At 48.7% G+C, this 17,602-nt stretch overlaps 1 protein-coding gene and 1 long non-coding RNA gene across 2 annotated transcripts; both read left to right on the top strand.

Annotated features, from left to right (window-relative positions):
- Window positions 1–4,162: 4,162 nt before the first annotated feature.
- Window positions 4,163–8,475, top strand: LOC109738509 (ARF guanine-nucleotide exchange factor GNL2). The gene is made up of 2 exons (XM_020297600.3): window positions 4,163–5,279; window positions 5,347–8,475. Exons 1-2 carry the CDS (start codon window positions 4,204–4,206, stop codon window positions 8,438–8,440), a joined length of 4,170 nt encoding a protein of 1,389 aa, XP_020153189.1. The 5' UTR covers window positions 4,163–4,203; the 3' UTR covers window positions 8,441–8,475.
- Window positions 8,476–8,751: 276 nt separating this feature from the next.
- LOC109738501 (uncharacterized) lies at window positions 8,752–11,466 on the top strand. The gene is made up of 6 exons (XR_002226832.3): window positions 8,752–8,985; window positions 9,490–10,038; window positions 10,141–10,548; window positions 10,651–10,860; window positions 10,948–11,027; window positions 11,149–11,466. It is a non-coding gene; the product is annotated as an uncharacterized lncRNA (long non-coding RNA).
- The last annotated feature ends 6,136 nt before the right edge of the window (window positions 11,467–17,602 follow it).

Raw genomic sequence — 17,602 nt, 5'->3', positions numbered from 1 at the left:
CATGCAACTGAGCCAAGAGGCGAGTTGTGTATAGAGGATGGACATAAACCTGGGTCAGAAGGCAAGTGGTGTGTCGAGGAGGACATGTAACTAGGACGGATGAGTTGCGTGGCGAGAGTGGACATGCAACTAGGTCGGGCGAGTTGCATGTCAAGGGTGAACATGTGACTGGATCGAAAGGGCGAGTTTGCGTGTCCATGATGTACATGTAACTAAGTCGAAAGGGCGAGTGGCTTACAACAACATCTCCCTCGGCGCCAAAATAAATAAATAAATTATTAAATCACGACAGCAGAAACGGGGCACAACCTTCTAGAAGTACTATGATTCTACATGCAACTGATGGATCGGTCTTGCCTAACCTCAAGCTAGCTGCACAGCTACACCATCACCCGTGATACCCCACCCCCTCTCCCCTTTAAGGAGAAAAAATAAAACTAAACAACCTAATAAAAAAATTGCACAAATATATACAAAAATTGCTTTTTTCAATAATATGCAAGAATGAACATATAAAATGGAATTTTGCAAAAAGATGTTTTCTAAGCATAATTAATTAGTGGAATCATATTTCCCTTAAAGAAGAAAATTAAATAAAATTGAAACAAAATCAAAATAATAGTCTTTTTTAAGGTAAAATAAATTAGTGGCATTGATATTACCCGGCTCCGGCAAGGGAGGGGAGGTGACGGTGCCGTGCCTTCGGCTCGCTTCACTGATTGTAGTCGTCACTAGGTGGTCTACAATATGGATGTAATTTTTATTATTTTTAGTGTTCGCTGTACTGCTATGATTGAAAATGAATAGATCAAAAGTTTTCCACCAAAAAAGAGATATTACCCTTTAAGAAGAAGAATAAACTAAAACAAACTAAAAAAATCAAAATAAGGAAGTTTTGTAAGGAATGAAATAGTGGCATTGTTATTACCACTAAAAACTAAAATAAATAACGACAAACTAAGACACAATTTACACATAAATTTCAACTTTTATAATATGTAAAAATATGCATATAGTAGTGAAATTTTTCCAAAAAAAAGGTTTTCTAAGAAGGAATGAATTTGCCGCATTTGTATTACCCTTAACAAAGAAAGTAAAACAAAAAAAAAACAAAACAATGAAGTTTTCTAAGAAACAATGAATTAGCTCAATTGGTATTACCCTTTACAAAGAAATTAAGATAAAAAACAAATATTGAGAAAAATGCACACAATTTACACATAAATTGCACTTTTTATCACATGCAATTATAAGCATATAATAATGGAAATTTTGAAAAAATAAGAAGTTTCCTAAGAAGGATTAACTTAGTGGCATTTGTATTACCCTTCAAGAAGAAAGAAAATGAAATAAAACCTAAAAAATCAAAATAATGAAGTTTTCTAAGGAAGAATGAACTAGCTGCATTGGTATTAACATTTAAGAAGCAATAGAATGGAAATAATCCAAGACAAACAATGACAATATTTGCATGCAGTTTACGTAGAAATTGCACTTTTTATAATATGCAAGAATAAACGTATAATAGTGAAATATTCGTAAAAACAATTTTGTAAGAAGGAATGAAATAATAGCATTCGTATTACTCTTAAAGAACAGAGTAAAGTAAAATTAAAACAAAAGTAAATTCAAATTAATGTTTTTTTTCTAAGGAAGAATGAATTTGTGGCATTCGTATTACCATTTAATAATATATAAAATTGAAAACTAAAAAAATAAAAATAATGAAGTTTTCTAACAAAGATGAATTAGTGCATTAGTATTACCCTTCAAGAAGAAAGAAAATAAAAACATATCTAAAACAAACAATGACAAAAAATTCACAAAATTTATACTTTCCAAAAATGCAAAAATAAGCATATAATAGTGGAATTTTCTCAATTTCAAGTTTCCGTCAACTTATACATAGCTAAAGTGATATAGAGGCACGGTTGCATCTTGTTATGCTCGTTCCACTAACTGATAATGCCCCGCACGTTGCTGCGGAAATTTTCGGAAATGAACTTATCAGAAAATAAGAGAATAATAGTGCACCACATTCAACCTAGAGGGAAATGGAAGTGGATGCATGTTATATTATCTTGTGACATTCAAGTTCAATTATTTACTAAATAAAAATAAGTATTAATAATGTGGAGGGCTTTGATGTGCTTGATGATGTGGAGGGCTTGCATGTGGTGGAAAATGGAAAGTGAAAAGTTGAATGGTTGAATGACATTTGATGATGCGGAGGGCGTGCATTTTGTGAAAAGTGAAACATTGATTGGTTGCGTGGTCTTGGTGATGTGGATAAACTTGTATGCACATTTAAATGGGAGATGGCATGCGTGAGGAATATATGATGAGGTGGATAGGCTGCATGTGAAGACAAATAAGGTGATGGGAATAAACTTCTCAAGTATATAAGATAAGAGCTAATTTTTTACAATAATACATTTTTTATTAATTTTCAAAAATATTATGCCGAATTTGTTTTTCTTAATAATACATCGTTGGCCTACTGCTGGACGACTGGAACCTGTCATCCAGGAGGAAGCAAATTGGTCTCATGTTGGCTATACGGAGGCGCCCCATTTTCTTAGCCCTAGGTTTCCTGCTTTTGGGCTCTCGCTTATATTTTGGGCCACCATTTCCCGCCAGTATCCCCCGCCACATTTTCGCGCTCTCTAGTTCCCGCCATATTTTCCCACTTTCTAATTCCCGCCACATTTTTCCACTCTCTAGTTCCTGCCGGTATCTCCCGCCATATTTTCCCGCTTTCTAGACATCTCAGCTGACATCATTTTCTTTTCAACGGTAACAGACAACTATTAAGTAGCATGACAAAATAAAAATATTCACACACCTAAAATTTTTAACTCTAAATATATTACGGATATTACCGGAGCAACTACAAATATTGACATAACTAAATATTTGGCATCTAAATATATTACGGATATTACAGGAGCAACTACACGTACTGACACACCTAAAAATTTGGTATCCACGTATAGTACGGAATATTACCGGAGCAACTAAAAATATTCACACAACTAAATATTTGGCATCTAAATATATTATGGATACTACCGGAACAAATAACAATATTCACACACATAATATATTTCACATCGAAACATATTACCGAATACTAACGGAGCAACTATGACATAGAAAACGTATGTTGAATTACACCCTTGAAGCGTGTGAAGCAACGACGAACGGCGACCTTCAATCACCAGAGCCGGAGCCGGAGACTACACCACACTGCCGGAGCTTCACCTCCACCACCTACACCACACTGCCCGAGCTACACCTCCGCCACCTCCACCTCCACCACCACCACAACCTCCAGCAATGTGCTCAAAAAAACCTCCAAGAAAATGCTCACCGCGACCACCACGAGCTACCCCATCAGTAGATTGAGGTCTGCCTTGCCTCCGCCAACTATCTACAACGCATCCACGGTGGCAAATCGGCAAAAAAAATTGGCTCGGATTGGTGTACAAATGAGAGTGTTTTCTAGTGGGGAAGAGAAGGAACGACGAACAGGAAGAACAGAGGAAGAAAAGGGGCCTGGCGCGGGCTGCCATCCTCTCATCCTGCGGCTGGGCGACAAGGGTGTGTCGGCTGGGCCCAGCCACCAACGGGAATCGCCGCGACATGGTCTAGCCACTCGTCGGCCGCCACATGGACGAGAGGCCAGCTGTCGGCACCCGATAGGACGACGGGACCCAGTCGTCTACCGGTCAGTCAGACGACAAGATCAGTCGGCCGACGATGTATTTAAAAAAAATCAGCGTAATATTCCTGAAAAAAAATGTATTATTTTAAAAAATAGCAATGTCAAGGACTCAATACTCATTGCACGAACCAAATGCTATTCTAATTGCAAAAGGAAAAAAAAAAAACCAATGCTATTTTTAGAAAATCGCACTTCTACATGCAACCGTGAACAGTCTGCGGTCTGCGACAGTAGCATCGTTTGCTGAAGAACAGAAGAAAAAAAAATTAAGGGCAGCAGTCCAAGATTAGGAGGAAATCACTCACCACTTGGCAAAAATGGACATGAGCGATGGGGCAACTCCCTTTCGCTCCTCACGTTCATCCACCATATTCGCGTACGTCCTCCAATATTCAAAGTAGACATAGCCTTCTCCTGAACAAGTTAATCCTCCCCTTGACCTCGGAGCGCCCAATAATCCTCGACGCCGGCGCGCGATGGCAAGGACGCCGGCCTCGGACGACGACGACGATGGCCCGCCCACGTACACCGTGGCACGCGGGACTCGCCGTGACCCCCGGCTCAAGGACCTCGGCATCTCCTGCATGCTCAACACGGAGGTGGCCGCGCTCCTCGCCGTCATCCGCCGTCGTCCGGACCCCTACGCTTACCTCCCTCCGGCGGTCGCCGCTGCGGAAGAGGCCGTGTTCGCAGGCCTCATCCAGTCCCTCAAGAGCCTCCGTGCCCTCCTCTTCCAGCCCCGCCACGGCGCGTGGCGCTGCTCCGACCCGTCCATGTACCTGTCGCCGTTCCTCGACGTCGTGCAGAGCGAGGAGGTCCCGCCGGCGGCCACCGGCGTCGCCCTGTCGTCCGTGCTGAAGATCCTGCGGATCGACGTGTTCGACGAGTGCTCGCCGGGCGCCCGGGACGCGATACAGGCCATCCTGACCGCGGTCACCAACTGCCGCATAGAGCGCATCGCGGACGCCGGCGCCGAGGAGGCCGTGCTCCTCCGCGTGCTGCAGGTGCTCGCCGCGCTTCTCCGCGCCCGCGCCGCGCCCCTCCTTTCGGACAGCGCCGTGTGCACCGCGGTCAACACGTGCTTCCAAGTGGTGCAGCACGCGGCCAGCAGCCGCGGCAGCGAGCTCCTGCAGCGCACGGCTCGGCACTGCATGCACGAGATCCTGCAGGCCGTCTTCGCCCGCCTGCCGGACATCCGCGAGGACGCTGAGGACGACATGTCCGTCACCTCCGCGGCAGGCTTCGGCGCGCGGTGCATGGTTGATGTCTTCAACTTCCTCTGCTCGCTGCTCCTCAATGCCCCCGACATGGTGATGACGCCCGAGGGGCACGGCGCGTTCACCTCCGAGGAGGACGTGCAGCTCTTCGCCCTGGTGCTGCTCAACTCGGCCGTGGAGCTCGGCGGCGAGGCCATTGGCAAGCATCCCAAGCTCTTGCGCCTCATCCAAGATGATCTTTTCTACCACTTGATCTACTACGCCACGGAGTGCAGCCCTCTGGTCCTCTCAATGATCTGCAGCACGGTTCTCAACCTGTACAACTTCTTGCGCAGGTATGCACCCTTAATCATGTCATCCGAGTCTGTGGTTGCTCCTGTTTTGAATGGCATCTTGTTCCAGGTTCCTCAAGCTCCAGCTGGAAGCATTCTTCATGTACGTGATACTCCGAGTTGGCAGCGGTGCGAGCGGGATGCAGCTGCAGGAGGTGGCGATCGAGGGGCTCATTAGCTTTTGCCGGCAGCCAACCTTCGTGATCGAGATGTACGTCAACTATGACTGCGACCCGCTGATGCGCAATGTCTACGAGGAGGTCGGCAAGCTGCTCTGCAAGGCGGCGTACCCGCTGTCGAACCCGATGACGACCGTTCAGCTCCAGGCGTTCGAGGGCCTCGTCAACATGATCACCACCATCGCCGACAACGTGGAGGTCGAGAAGGCCCCAGACCAGGAGGCGTACAACGTGGAGATCTCCGAGTACCGGCTGTTCTGGCTGGAGCGGTGGGACTCGAGCGACGACCATGGCCACGAGACCTGGGTGGACTTCGTCCGCAAGCGCAAGCTCAAGAAGAAGAAGGTGGCCATCGCCGCCAACCACTACAACCGCGACGAGAAGAAGGGCGTCGAGTTCCTCAAGCTGTGCCACCTGGTGCCCACCCCGCCGGACGCCAAGAGCATGGCCTACTTCCTGCGCTACTCGCCAGGCCTCGACAAGGTCAAGATCGGGGAGTTCCTCGGCGACCCGGACGAGTTCAACCTCAAAGTGCTCAAGGAGTTCACCGACACCTTTGACTTCACCGGCTCCATCCTCGACACCGCGCTCCGCACCTACCTGGAGACGTTCCGGCTGCCGGGAGAGTCGCAGAAGATACAGCGCGTTCTCGAGCACTTCTCGGAGCGCTTCTACGAGCAGCAAACGCAGGAGGTGTTCGCGACAAAGGACGCCGCCTTCATCCTCTGCTACTCCGTCATCATGCTCAACACCGACCTGCACAACCCCCAGGTGAAGAAGAAGATGTCGGAGGATGACTTCATCAGGAACAACCGCGCCATCAACTCCGGCAAGGACCTTCCCAGGGAGTACCTGTCCGAGCTCTTCCACTCCATTGCGGTGAACGCCATCACCATGTTCAGCCAGGGCGCCACCAACGTTGAGATGACCACCAGCCGGTGGGCAGACATCGTCAAGCGGTCGCGCTCCATCGAGCCCTTCACGCCCTGCGACTTCAAGCACAAACTCAGTCGTGAGGTGTTCATTGCTGTCTCCGGGCCGGCCGTCGCGACGTTGGCCGCCATATTCGACTACACGGACGACGAGGAGATCCTGAACCAGTGCGTGGAGGGCTTGATCTCTGTGGCGCGCATTGCACGCTACGGGCTGGAGGACGTGCTTGACGAGCTCCTCTGCTGCCTCTGCAAGTTCACGACGCTGCTGAACCCCTACGCCACCACGGAGGAGACCATCTTCACTTTCAGCAATGAGCTCAAGCCGAGGATGTCAACACTGGCTCTCTTCACCATCGCCAACAGGTTCGGCGAGTCGGTGCGAGGCGCTTGGAAGAACATCGTCGACTGCCTGCTCAAGCTCAAGCGGCTCAGGCTGCTACCCCAGTCGGTGGTCGAACAGGACGGCAGCGTGTCCAGTCGTTTAGGCCCTCGCCCCAAGTCAGATTCAGCCGCCATTTTCCCCTCGTCGCACCGTGGCGCCGGGACAAGCCGGCATGTGTCCGGCATGATCGGCCGGTTCTCGCAGTTCTTGTCTCTCGACGGCGGCGGCGAGTCGCTGCTCTGCGTCGGCAACGAGTTCGAGAACAACCTCAAGATCATCCAGCAATGCCAGATCGGCAGCATGTTCACGGAGAGCGGGAAGCTGCCTGACGAGTCGCTGCAGAACCTTGGGCGGGCGCTCATCTTTGCGGCCGGTGGCAAGGGCCAGAAATTCAGCACCCCGATCGAGGAAGAGGAGACCGTGGGCTTCTGCTGGGATCTCATCCTGCTCGTCTCCCTGGCCAACCTTCAGCGCTTCGCGTCCTTCTGGCAGCACATGCACGACTGCTTCACGGCCGTGTCCATGCTGCCGCTCTTCTCGCCGTGCCCTTTCGCGGAGAAGGCCATCGTTGTGCTCTTCAAGGTCGCGGTGAAGCTGCTCCCGGGACAGGCCACCCCCGACCGCCTCGCCGAGGAGCTCATCTGCAAGTCGATCAACTTGATGTGGAAGCTTGACAAGGAGATCCTCGACACGTGCTGCGAGGGCATCTCGGAGTGCATCGTGAAGCTGATCATGGAGCACGCCGGGAGCGTGCAGACGCCGCTCGGGTGGAAGACGCTGCTGCATCTGCTGTCCGTCACCGGCCGCCACCCGGAGACCTTCGACCAGTCCGTCGCGGCCATGATCAAGCTGATGAGCGACGGGGCGCACATCTCGCGGTTCAACTACGCGGCCTGCATCGAGGCGGCGTTCGGTTTCGCCGCGCTCAAGATCAGCCCCCTCGAGATTAGCACCAAGATCCTCGAGCTGATGGCCGAGTCCGTGAACTGGCTCGTGCAGTGGCACAAGTCCGGGTACTCTGATCCGGGGAGCAGCAGCAGCGGCAACAGCTCGCCGTCGGTGGAGGACGCGTCGCGGATGGGCAACCTGGCGACCAACATGTTCATCAAGCTGGCGGAGACGCTGCGGAAGACGAGCCTGGTGCGGCGGGAGGAGATCCGCAACCAGGCCGTGACGGACCTCGGCCGGAGCTTCGCGCTGGCCGCCGCGGGGGACCTGGACTTCGGCCCTGCGGGCTGCCTGGCATGCTTCAACCTCGTCATCTTCGCGATGGTGGACGACCTGCACGAGAAGACGCTCGAGTACTCCCGGCGAGAGGGCGCGGAGCGCGAGACGCGGAGCATGGAGGGCACGCTCGCCGCGGCGACAGAGCTGCTGGCCGACGTCTTCGTGCTGCTCCTGGGGACGCTGGCGCAGGGGCCGGGCTTCCGGACGTTCTGGCTCGGCGTGCTGCGCCGGATGGACACGTGCATCAAGTCCGACCTGGCAGCCGGCGGCGGCGCCGGCGTGATGCAGGAGCTGGTGCCTCGGATGCTCAAGAGGATGATCGTCGAGATGAAGAACAAGGAGGTGCTGGTGCAGAGAGAAGGAGACGAGCTCTGGGAGATCACCTACATCCAGATCCAGTGGATTGCACCTGCCGTCAAGGAAGAGCTGTTCCCCGAGTAGCTAACTACTAGTTCACCTCACAGAATAATGTTTGAACTTTGAAACAACAGGAAAATTAGATTCATACTCGAAAGTCCTATTATGAGCTCGAGCTTAGATGGACTCGATATCATAGCTGTCAGCTTTTCCCGAGATTCCCGTCGCTGCATGTATTTCAGTCCGTATATGGGCAAGTATGCGCCGCTTTTTTCCACGTCCTGGCCCACCCAGCGGTTGCTTTCAATGCAACGGCCGTCATACCCACAATGCCGGCTCAGATGGGGACACCGAATGTTGGGCTACGGCTCAGAAGTTTGCTGCTAAACGGACGGCTGCCTCCCATTGCCTTATCTTCTTCATCCTCGCTTGGAAGAATCAGATCGGAGATGGCAAGCTCCTCCTCTATCCGCCCCAGTCTCCACACCCCTGCTCATCCCTATCCTGAAGCTCTCATCCAGTGAATCCTCCCCATCTCTCTCACCTGTTGTTCTACTCGCCGGCGTCGATCTACTCCGACCTATCGCCGGCGATTCTGCTTGCCGCTCCTGGAGCGGCCCACCATTCAGGTCGCCACATGTCCACCCTCTCTTTTTATTTGAATCCGCTCATGATTCATGATGATTTCCTAGTCGAATGATTTTTTTGTTCTTGCTCACATGCACTTATTCTCAGATTAAAGATCTATACCACTTAGTGATTCAAAAAAATTGAGACCATAGTGCATGCACTCAATCTTGTTCCGCTCACCACGCACTACTCGTCCAATCCTGCCTACTGATTCCTAGTTAATTAGATTCAGACCACCAATGCAGCTGTAATTTAAGGAAAACGTTGTACATGCATAGCCCAAGTACATTTACTCTGCATCTTTAGTATATATCTTGATTTATTTTTTCAGAAAAGAAAGTTTCAGATTTATTTGCAAGAAATACATAAGCAATGGTTATTGGGTTCATTTTTTTTCTAATTTGCAAAAGTCTGAATGTTCCCTTTGCCTAAATGCCTGATTTCCATGCTTAATTTTCTAGTACACCATCCCATGCTTATTTTCCCCCATTAATCTTTTGCAGCAAAAAAATGTCGGATGAAGGCAGTTGTGCGGCGGACACGGGTGATGAGAAACTTCTAACTGATAGCGAGGATTCAGCTCAGAGTGGTGTCCGCCCATTGCCGCAAGCACCAACTTCCTGTATGTCTATCAAGCATGTTGTCGAGGTCATTCAGACTTTCAACGAGTACAAGCGATTTCTTGTTAAGAGCATTGGGTTTGGTGGAATGCTTGATCTCCAAATGCTACAGAAATTAAATTTTAAATTCAGCGCCCGGACAATGAGTAAAGTAAGCACCACCTGCGGGCCATCGTCCTGGCTGAGAACAAAATGCTGCCACCAGTCAACTATACATCGACCTCCCACACGATGCTGCCACAACTGTTTTCGGCCGGAGGAGTAATGATCTTCCCGGTCGCAAGTATGTATCTCGTCTTGGATTCCAGACAGACCCCTGGTGCAGGGGAGTTGTCCCTGGTGCAGGGGAGTTGTCCCGTACCCATCACAAGCTGGTGTTGCTCAACTAATTGAACATCACTTCATGACCGCTGTAGATAGCGAGCTAGCGGGGTAATTGCGCGCACCATTTATCTAATTAAATTCACCATATAAAGCATGGCTATTGTTTCTCGTATTCCTGGTACTAACAGCATGACCACTCTTTTTTTGTAGGAACTTTATTGTTCACGAGGAGCCAAGATTTATTAGTGTCACGGGTTTTGTCATACGAGGTCAGCTCGTTGGCAACAACATAATTGGTCATGAACTGATGTCCATTCTTTCCGTCGGTTTGCTCAACTTGATTATCAAGCCGAGTCCGAGAACCCGTACTTAAGCTGGAGGCACCCAATTGAACCTGAATTCTCCGGAAGCTTCTAGTTCACTACCCGTGACATCTTCCACCATTCTTCCAGATGTATTATTTGAATTCAGTTTTCACTTTATTCCATTTTTTTACCATGCGCCTCGATGTGCAAGCAGACTCTTGTGTTGTCTGATTCCGACTTCTTGCACACGGTGTCGATCCAGAAGTAGCTCTCTGCTGATTCTCTGAAGTATGATCTAACATCGTCCCAAATGGTAAAGTTGTCAATTGCATTTTTCTTTTCCTCCATTTTTTGGGGTACCATCTTCAACTCCATGTATTCACAAGTCCCTTTCATATGTCGTTCCATCTGTCAGTTCATCACTGCAGTCCTTAATCAATGTCCTTGATCCTCTGTATCACAAAAATGCATCGGCTCTTACGCATAAGGATCGCAATCAAGCAACTGCTTGGAAGCTCCACAGTGCATTATTCGCATGCCTCCATGAATTCTATGGCGGATGGCCATCGGTCAAGGAAAACTGGCGGATGAAGCATGGACCTACGACAGATGCCATATTTTCCTCGTAAGTGACAACAAGACGTCACTAATACCCTCAGCTCAATCATTATGTTTTCAATCTGAACCATATGTTTTTTCGCATTATTTTCAGCGCTGAGTCAGGTGCATGCGCCATACACATTGCTCGACAGTTTGATGGGGAGAAGCTTAATTAAGTTAACACTTACCAAGGCGAGTTTCATCTCTAATCCTCCTCATTGTTGTATGCTTGCATCTACACATCATATGCCTTTTGTTTTGCAACATAACATGCAAACCTCTGTTGACACATCGATGCATATTTTGTTCACAGCCAAACATTTTGAAAACCAAGAACGATGCCTTGCATGAATGCTTGAAGCTACGGGGCAACTTCTCAGAACTTTCCCACAAGGCACTGTGGAAGGTTTTAGCGGGATCCGACTCCGCCTTCGATGACTAGGGGTGGGGACCTGCATTTCGTATACAGCTGACAAAACAATCAAGTCCCACGTGTCGTAGTTTATTCGTCCCCATCTCGTAGAGTGCTTTTGGGTTGTAAGTTCTTGCTTTTGGCTTTTCGGATTTCATATCTGATTGAACCATGTAATTTACATAATGATGCATATCATCTGTTCACCGTACCCTTAAACGACATTCACCTGGTTGTGCTATGGCATGTTATATAAATCTCGTTTTATCTATGTTTATTATGAGCCACTCAGTAAATAACAACATGCCTTTGTAAGTAAATTGTAGATAACCTTTATGGGTTTTAACGGTCCAAACTTTTCCCAAATGTCTTAAAAAAGGAACTTGTATTTGTCTACAAGATTTACACAAAATGTCAAATCCAAGCTTACCTCTGTCACATAACACTTAATTATGCTCGTACCACAAAGGTCTACTGTATCAACACCAATGCTACAGGAATGTACATCACACAAACATTCCTGCCATTTTTGGTGGCATTTCTTCTGCTCTCCGACAAACATAAATATAAACATTTTTGGTGGCATTTCCCATAGCATTTCACATGAAAGCCAAACACCAACTTTTGTCACAGACACATTTGAACTAGTAAATCAGTCATTTACATAGATAATGTTTCGAAGCAAACCACATTTGAACCAAAATGAGATGTCATCACCAGTGATCACACAGATTCCATCCGAAAGTCCTGTCCTCCAATCCGTAGGAGGTATGGACACAAAATACACACTTTTTCCCCTTCTTCGGCATTTCAGTCTAACCATTCGCAGTAGGGGCAAGAAGCACCCCCACACCAGCAGGACTGCAGGAGGGATGGGAGCTAAGACAACAAACCCCACCCCACTGTGTTGGATTTTGCACCTAATTACTACTTCCAGTACACAATTCATTCGACATTAACGCATAATTTACATAAGTAGATAAAGAGGCAAATACTACTGCCTTGCCAAGAATGGCACATCCTCGATCATGAAGCTTGGGAGTTCAGTCTAACCATTCGCAGTAGGGGCAAGAAGCACCCCCACACCAGCAGGACTGCAGGAGGGATGGGAGCTAAGACAACAAACCCCACCCCACTGTGTTGGATTTTGCACCTAATTACTACTTCCAGTACACAATTCATTCGACATTAACGCATAATTTACATAAGTAGATAAAGAGGCAAATACTACTGCCTTGCCAAGAATGGCACATCCTCGATCATGAAGCTTGGGAGTTCACCCTTGTTCCCCTTCATCGAAATCACCTCGTATGCCAACTGCTTCTGCAGGTAAGCCAGCTCATTCTTGAAAACATTTTTTGAGTTTCACCAGTTAGTCATTTCAAATCACAAAAAAAATCATACATCTTTTCATCTCCAGGGTTTACACATTTTTATTCGTACCTCACCCGGATACAGGCCATTGTAGTACCTCCAGTAGTGCCCAAGGTAGATCCAGCTGTCCTCGCTGCAAAGGATCACAGATATAGAGCTCAGGCATGCACAAGTCTTTTTTGTAGGCCCAGATGTACTCGCACAACAAGATACTTACATCTCACATGGCTCTTTCATGTTGTAGGCATATGTGACGCTCCAGCCGTCCTCCAGAACATACCAGTCTGTGAAGTGGTCATGTTGGACTCTCTGAAGTGTTCTCAGTACCAGGTTCACATTCCCCTCGTGTTTCACACTCATCTCATCATCATGAATGCTCGTCTCCGCTGGATCCATGCCAAGAAGAGTTCTTTCCGCAACGTCCACAACATAAAAAAGGAGAATCCGTCCATCATTGGTGCAGGAAGGAACAACTGCACATTTTTAAAAGTAAAGCAAACATGAAGACAGGTATGGAATTCATTCCTTTTTCCCTACAATGCAACGAAATATCATCAAACTTTCATTTCACATACCTTCATTGTCCACTGTAACTTGTACCGAAGTACATCTTCATCCATCATTCTGGCGAGAAGGTCATAGTTCAGGTCATCAGAGTTATACATCAGGTGTTCCTGTTAACAAGTTTCTCTACTGTTAGCTAATGAGTCTATACAGTAGGGTGTCCCCGATGAAAATTTTATCTACTACCAGTAAATGAGATAGTTGCTCATACCACAAATCGGATGTCGAATAGATGCCTCCACCTTATCTTCCATTTGCCATACATCCGTGCATCCTTACTAATCAGCATACGTGAAAAGGTTGTCCAGCCAAGTATTGTTAATTGACCATCAGGCCTAAACTCATGTATGAAATCATCCCCATTGAGGAGGACCAAGGTCATGACCAGGTGCTTGAACCATTTCCTGCACACATTTTCCCCATTTGGGTGTAGAGGTATTAAGTTTTTTGATAGAATCGCATGCACATTACCAAAATGAAGGACAAATAGCAAGGCCCACTTGTCACGATCACTCCTCACACTATGCACCATCTTGTCATAGAATTGCAGTACATTTTGAGCAATTCGTATTTCATGTCTTAGCCCAACTCTACCAGGAAACATTTCCCACATCTCATCCTTCACCTCAATCCTTACTATCCCCACTGGCAACCTCAGATTCCTTGCCATTCTTTCAGACACAGGTGCTGCAAAATCAACATTTTCTTGTAGGCAATCAAAAAAGTTTTCAACCTCCATATATTTTTCTTATATCCGAATTAATATAACAAAGAATTACACCTGTTGCCCTGCCAGCATTCTAATCTCTAGTGCTTCTCTGAACCAACGGATCTCTATCCAACTGAACTTGCGGGTTTAACGTGCCTGCTGCATTGAAAGAATCGTAATTAGCTTCTAATTCAAGATAGTGGCATAATTGACACGACAATATCACCTAAGTTCCTTTCAGAAAAAAATTCAAGCCACAACTTATTTTGTACCTCGAATCATGCTGTCCGCCAGCCCTGCTGCTACCCTTGAGCTCCCGCCAACTTCCGACACTTCCATCATTTTTGCTTGGAAGTGTGAATCTTTAGCTCCTACCTCCGCAAACACATCCTTTGTCTTCTTCACATCATCTTCTGCATGGTCCTATCTCCGGAAACACATCTATTGTCTTCTTCACATCATCTTCTACGTGGTCCCTGTTTATCTTCCCACACAAATTATGTAACAACCTCTTTGTGAACAGAACATTTTCCATTGATCCAAAGAAACCTCCAATGATAATGTACACCTTTGCTAAGTTCACATTGTTCTGCCTTAAGTGTTTTACGAGGCCTCTATGTGACGCCCGGATAATTAGGCTACAGTAATCCCACGTTAATGATGCCACGTCACCACGATTACTGTTGTTAATATCGCGTTAGTTCAAAATCGATTCAAATTCAAATTGAAAATCAAGCAAATAGTAAAAAATTTCAAATATTAAAACTAAAATGTTCGGTGTGAGCCAAATAAATCCTAAGTAATAATGGTGGAGAAACCAACATTTTAAAAGCATCTGAATGCACTAAAATAAATAAAACAGTGACTGAAACAATAACTTAACTGTTTTTTTAATTAAATAAAGAATACAAGGTACTTTGCTTTTGTCCCAAACTTTTTATGAGAACAGTTGATTTTACAAATCTAATTTAGGAGTGGGTTTCACTTTTTGTAAAACTATAAACTATTAAATAAGTAAAAGAAAATAGAGACAAGAAAATAAAAAGTGAAAATAAAACAAAACAAAAAAAGGGGGCCCAACCCCCACCCCCCGATGGGCCTCAGCCCAGCTAGCCGCCGAGCTGGCCGGCCCACCCGTTGCCTCCTTATCCCTCCACTCCTCGCAAACCCTAACCCACCCGCACGTTTTTCCCCACACCCCCCCCCCCACGATCTGGATCGAGCGCTCAACGCGCTCGTCGCCCCCGACGCCCTGCGCTCGCCCGTCGCCGTCCAACATCGCCCAAGGTCCCCGCCGGCGCCACCTCCTCACCCTCTTCCTTAACGGCCACCTCGTCGCCGCGCTCCCCGCCGGACTTCCTCGCCGACGTCGGCGCCGCTCTCCCCGTCGCCGTCGCCGCCCGACGCCTACACCGGACCCCGCCGCGCCTACCTCCTCGTCTCCGCCTCAACCCCGCCGCCCCGTCGCCGAAACCCCCACGCCACCATCACCTCCGACGCCGCCGCTCGGAGCTCGCCGTCCGTCTGCCTCCTCGACAGCCCGTCGTCCCCGTCCTCCTCCTCGAGCTCGAGCCCGCTGCCATTTTCCCCACCAACGCCGGTGAGGCTCCGGCCTCCCTCCCTCTCTCCCCCTCGTTCTCTGTCGCCGGCGCCGTCCACCGCGCGCCGACCGCGCTCGGCCCTACGCCTCGCCGTGGTCCTCCGCGCCCCCCGTACACGCACGCCGTGTCCGCGTCTTCGTGCGCCCCGGCCTCCTCGCGCTGCACGCGCACGGCCCCGCTTGCGCCCAACACCACATAGCTCGCGCCCGCGCTGTGCTCTCCTTGCCCGCTCCGGTCGCCTCCTCCCGCAGCCATCACGCCCACTCGCGCCCGCCGTTCCCCGCGCTTCTCTACAGCCGCACCCAGCGCCTCGCCCCTCTGTGGCCTCTCTGCCTCGCCCGCCCCTGCTCACTGCCCCGCGCGGCCTCGCCGCCAACGCTCCGCCGTACTGCCCCGCCTCCAGCCCTACGGGCCATTGCCGCACCAGCGGCCACTTCCGGCGCCCATGCCCACTCGGGCTTCGCCCGGGTCGGGTGCCCGCGCGCCCATGTGCCCGCTTAGGCCCCAGGTGCCACAGACAGCTGGGCCCGCCCCCCTTTGACTATGACGAATGGGGCCCATGCCCCTTAGAACAAAAAGAAAGAATAAAATAATAATAATAATAATCTAATTAATTAATTAAGATAATTAATTAACTTAATTAATCATGTTAATTAATCTAATTAACCATGTTAATTAACCTTAATTATCTGATTAGATGAACAGTCTATGGCAGTGGGACCCACCCGTCAGCTTGACTGGTCAACGGTCAAAGCTGGCCGCTAATGTCATGCCGACGTCATGCTGATGTCATAAATGCAATTTTGAATTAAAATAATCTATTAATTCTAGAAAATGTTTTAAAACTTTAAAAATTAATATAAAATATTTCGTAGCTCGGATGAAAATGTTTTCTACATGAAAGTTGCTCAGAACGACGAGACGAATCCGAATACGCAGCCCGTTCGTCCGCCACACATCCCTAGCATAGAAAACACACAACTTTCCCCCTCCGGTTCATTTGTCCGAAAACGCGAAACACTGGGGATACTTTCCCAGATGTTTCCCCCCTTCGCCGATATCACCTCCTACTGCATTAGGTCACCTCTAGCATCGCGCATTGCCATGTTATACTTTGATTGCTCTGTTATTTATTGTGTTCCCCCTCCGTTACTTCTTTTCGATAGACCCCGAGACTGCCGGCGACCCCAGTTCGACTACGGTGTTGACGACACGTCCTCCTTGCCAGAGCAACCAGGCAAGCTCCCCCCTTGATCACCAGATATCGCCTATCCTTCTCTCTATTTCTTGCATTAGAGTAGTGTAGCATGTTACTGTTTTCGGTAAATCCTATTCTGATGCATAGCATGTCCTTGCTACTACAGTTGTTACCCTTACCTGCTATCCTACTGCTTAGTATAGGATGCTAGAGTTCCATCAGTGGCCTTACACTCTTGTCCGTCTGCCATGCTATACTATCGGGCCGTGATCACTAGGGAGGTGATCACGGGTATATACTATATACTTTATATACATAACACATGTGGTGACTAAAGTCGGGTCAGCTCGTTGAGTACCCGCAAGTGATTCTGATGAGGGGGCTGAAAGGACAGGTGGCTCCATCCTGGTAGAGGTGGGCCTGGGTTCCTGACGGCCCCCGACTGTTACTTTGTGGCGGAGCGACGGGCGGGTTGAGACCACCTAGGAGAGAGGTGGGCCTGGCCCTGGTCGGCGTCCGCGGTTACTTTAAAATAACACGCTTAACAAGATCTTGGTATTTGATCTGAGTCTGGCCATTGGCCTATACGCACTAACCAACTACGCGGGAACATTTATGGGCACTCGGCGTCGTGGTATCAGCCGAAGCTCTTTTTGATGTCAGCGACTGAGCAGCGCGCGCCGCATTGGACCGTAAGCTTGCGCTTGTATTAAGGGGGCTAGGTCTGCTTCCGGCCGCGTACGCAACGTGCAGGTGTGCAATGGGCGATGGGCCCAAACCCCTGCGCGCATAGGATTTAGACCGGCGTGCTGACCTCTCTGTTGAGCCTAGGTGGGGTTGCGACGTGTTGATCTTCCGAGACCGGGCATGACCCAGGAAAGTGTGTCCGGCCAAATGGGATCGAGCGTG

The sequence above is a fragment of the Aegilops tauschii genome, chromosome 3, assembly GCF_002575655.3.
Source record: "Aegilops tauschii subsp. strangulata cultivar AL8/78 chromosome 3, Aet v6.0, whole genome shotgun sequence".
NCBI lineage: Eukaryota > Viridiplantae > Streptophyta > Magnoliopsida > Poales > Poaceae > Aegilops > Aegilops tauschii.
Note: the sequence above shows the minus strand (reverse complement) of the source record. Positions and strands in the feature narration are given on the sequence as shown.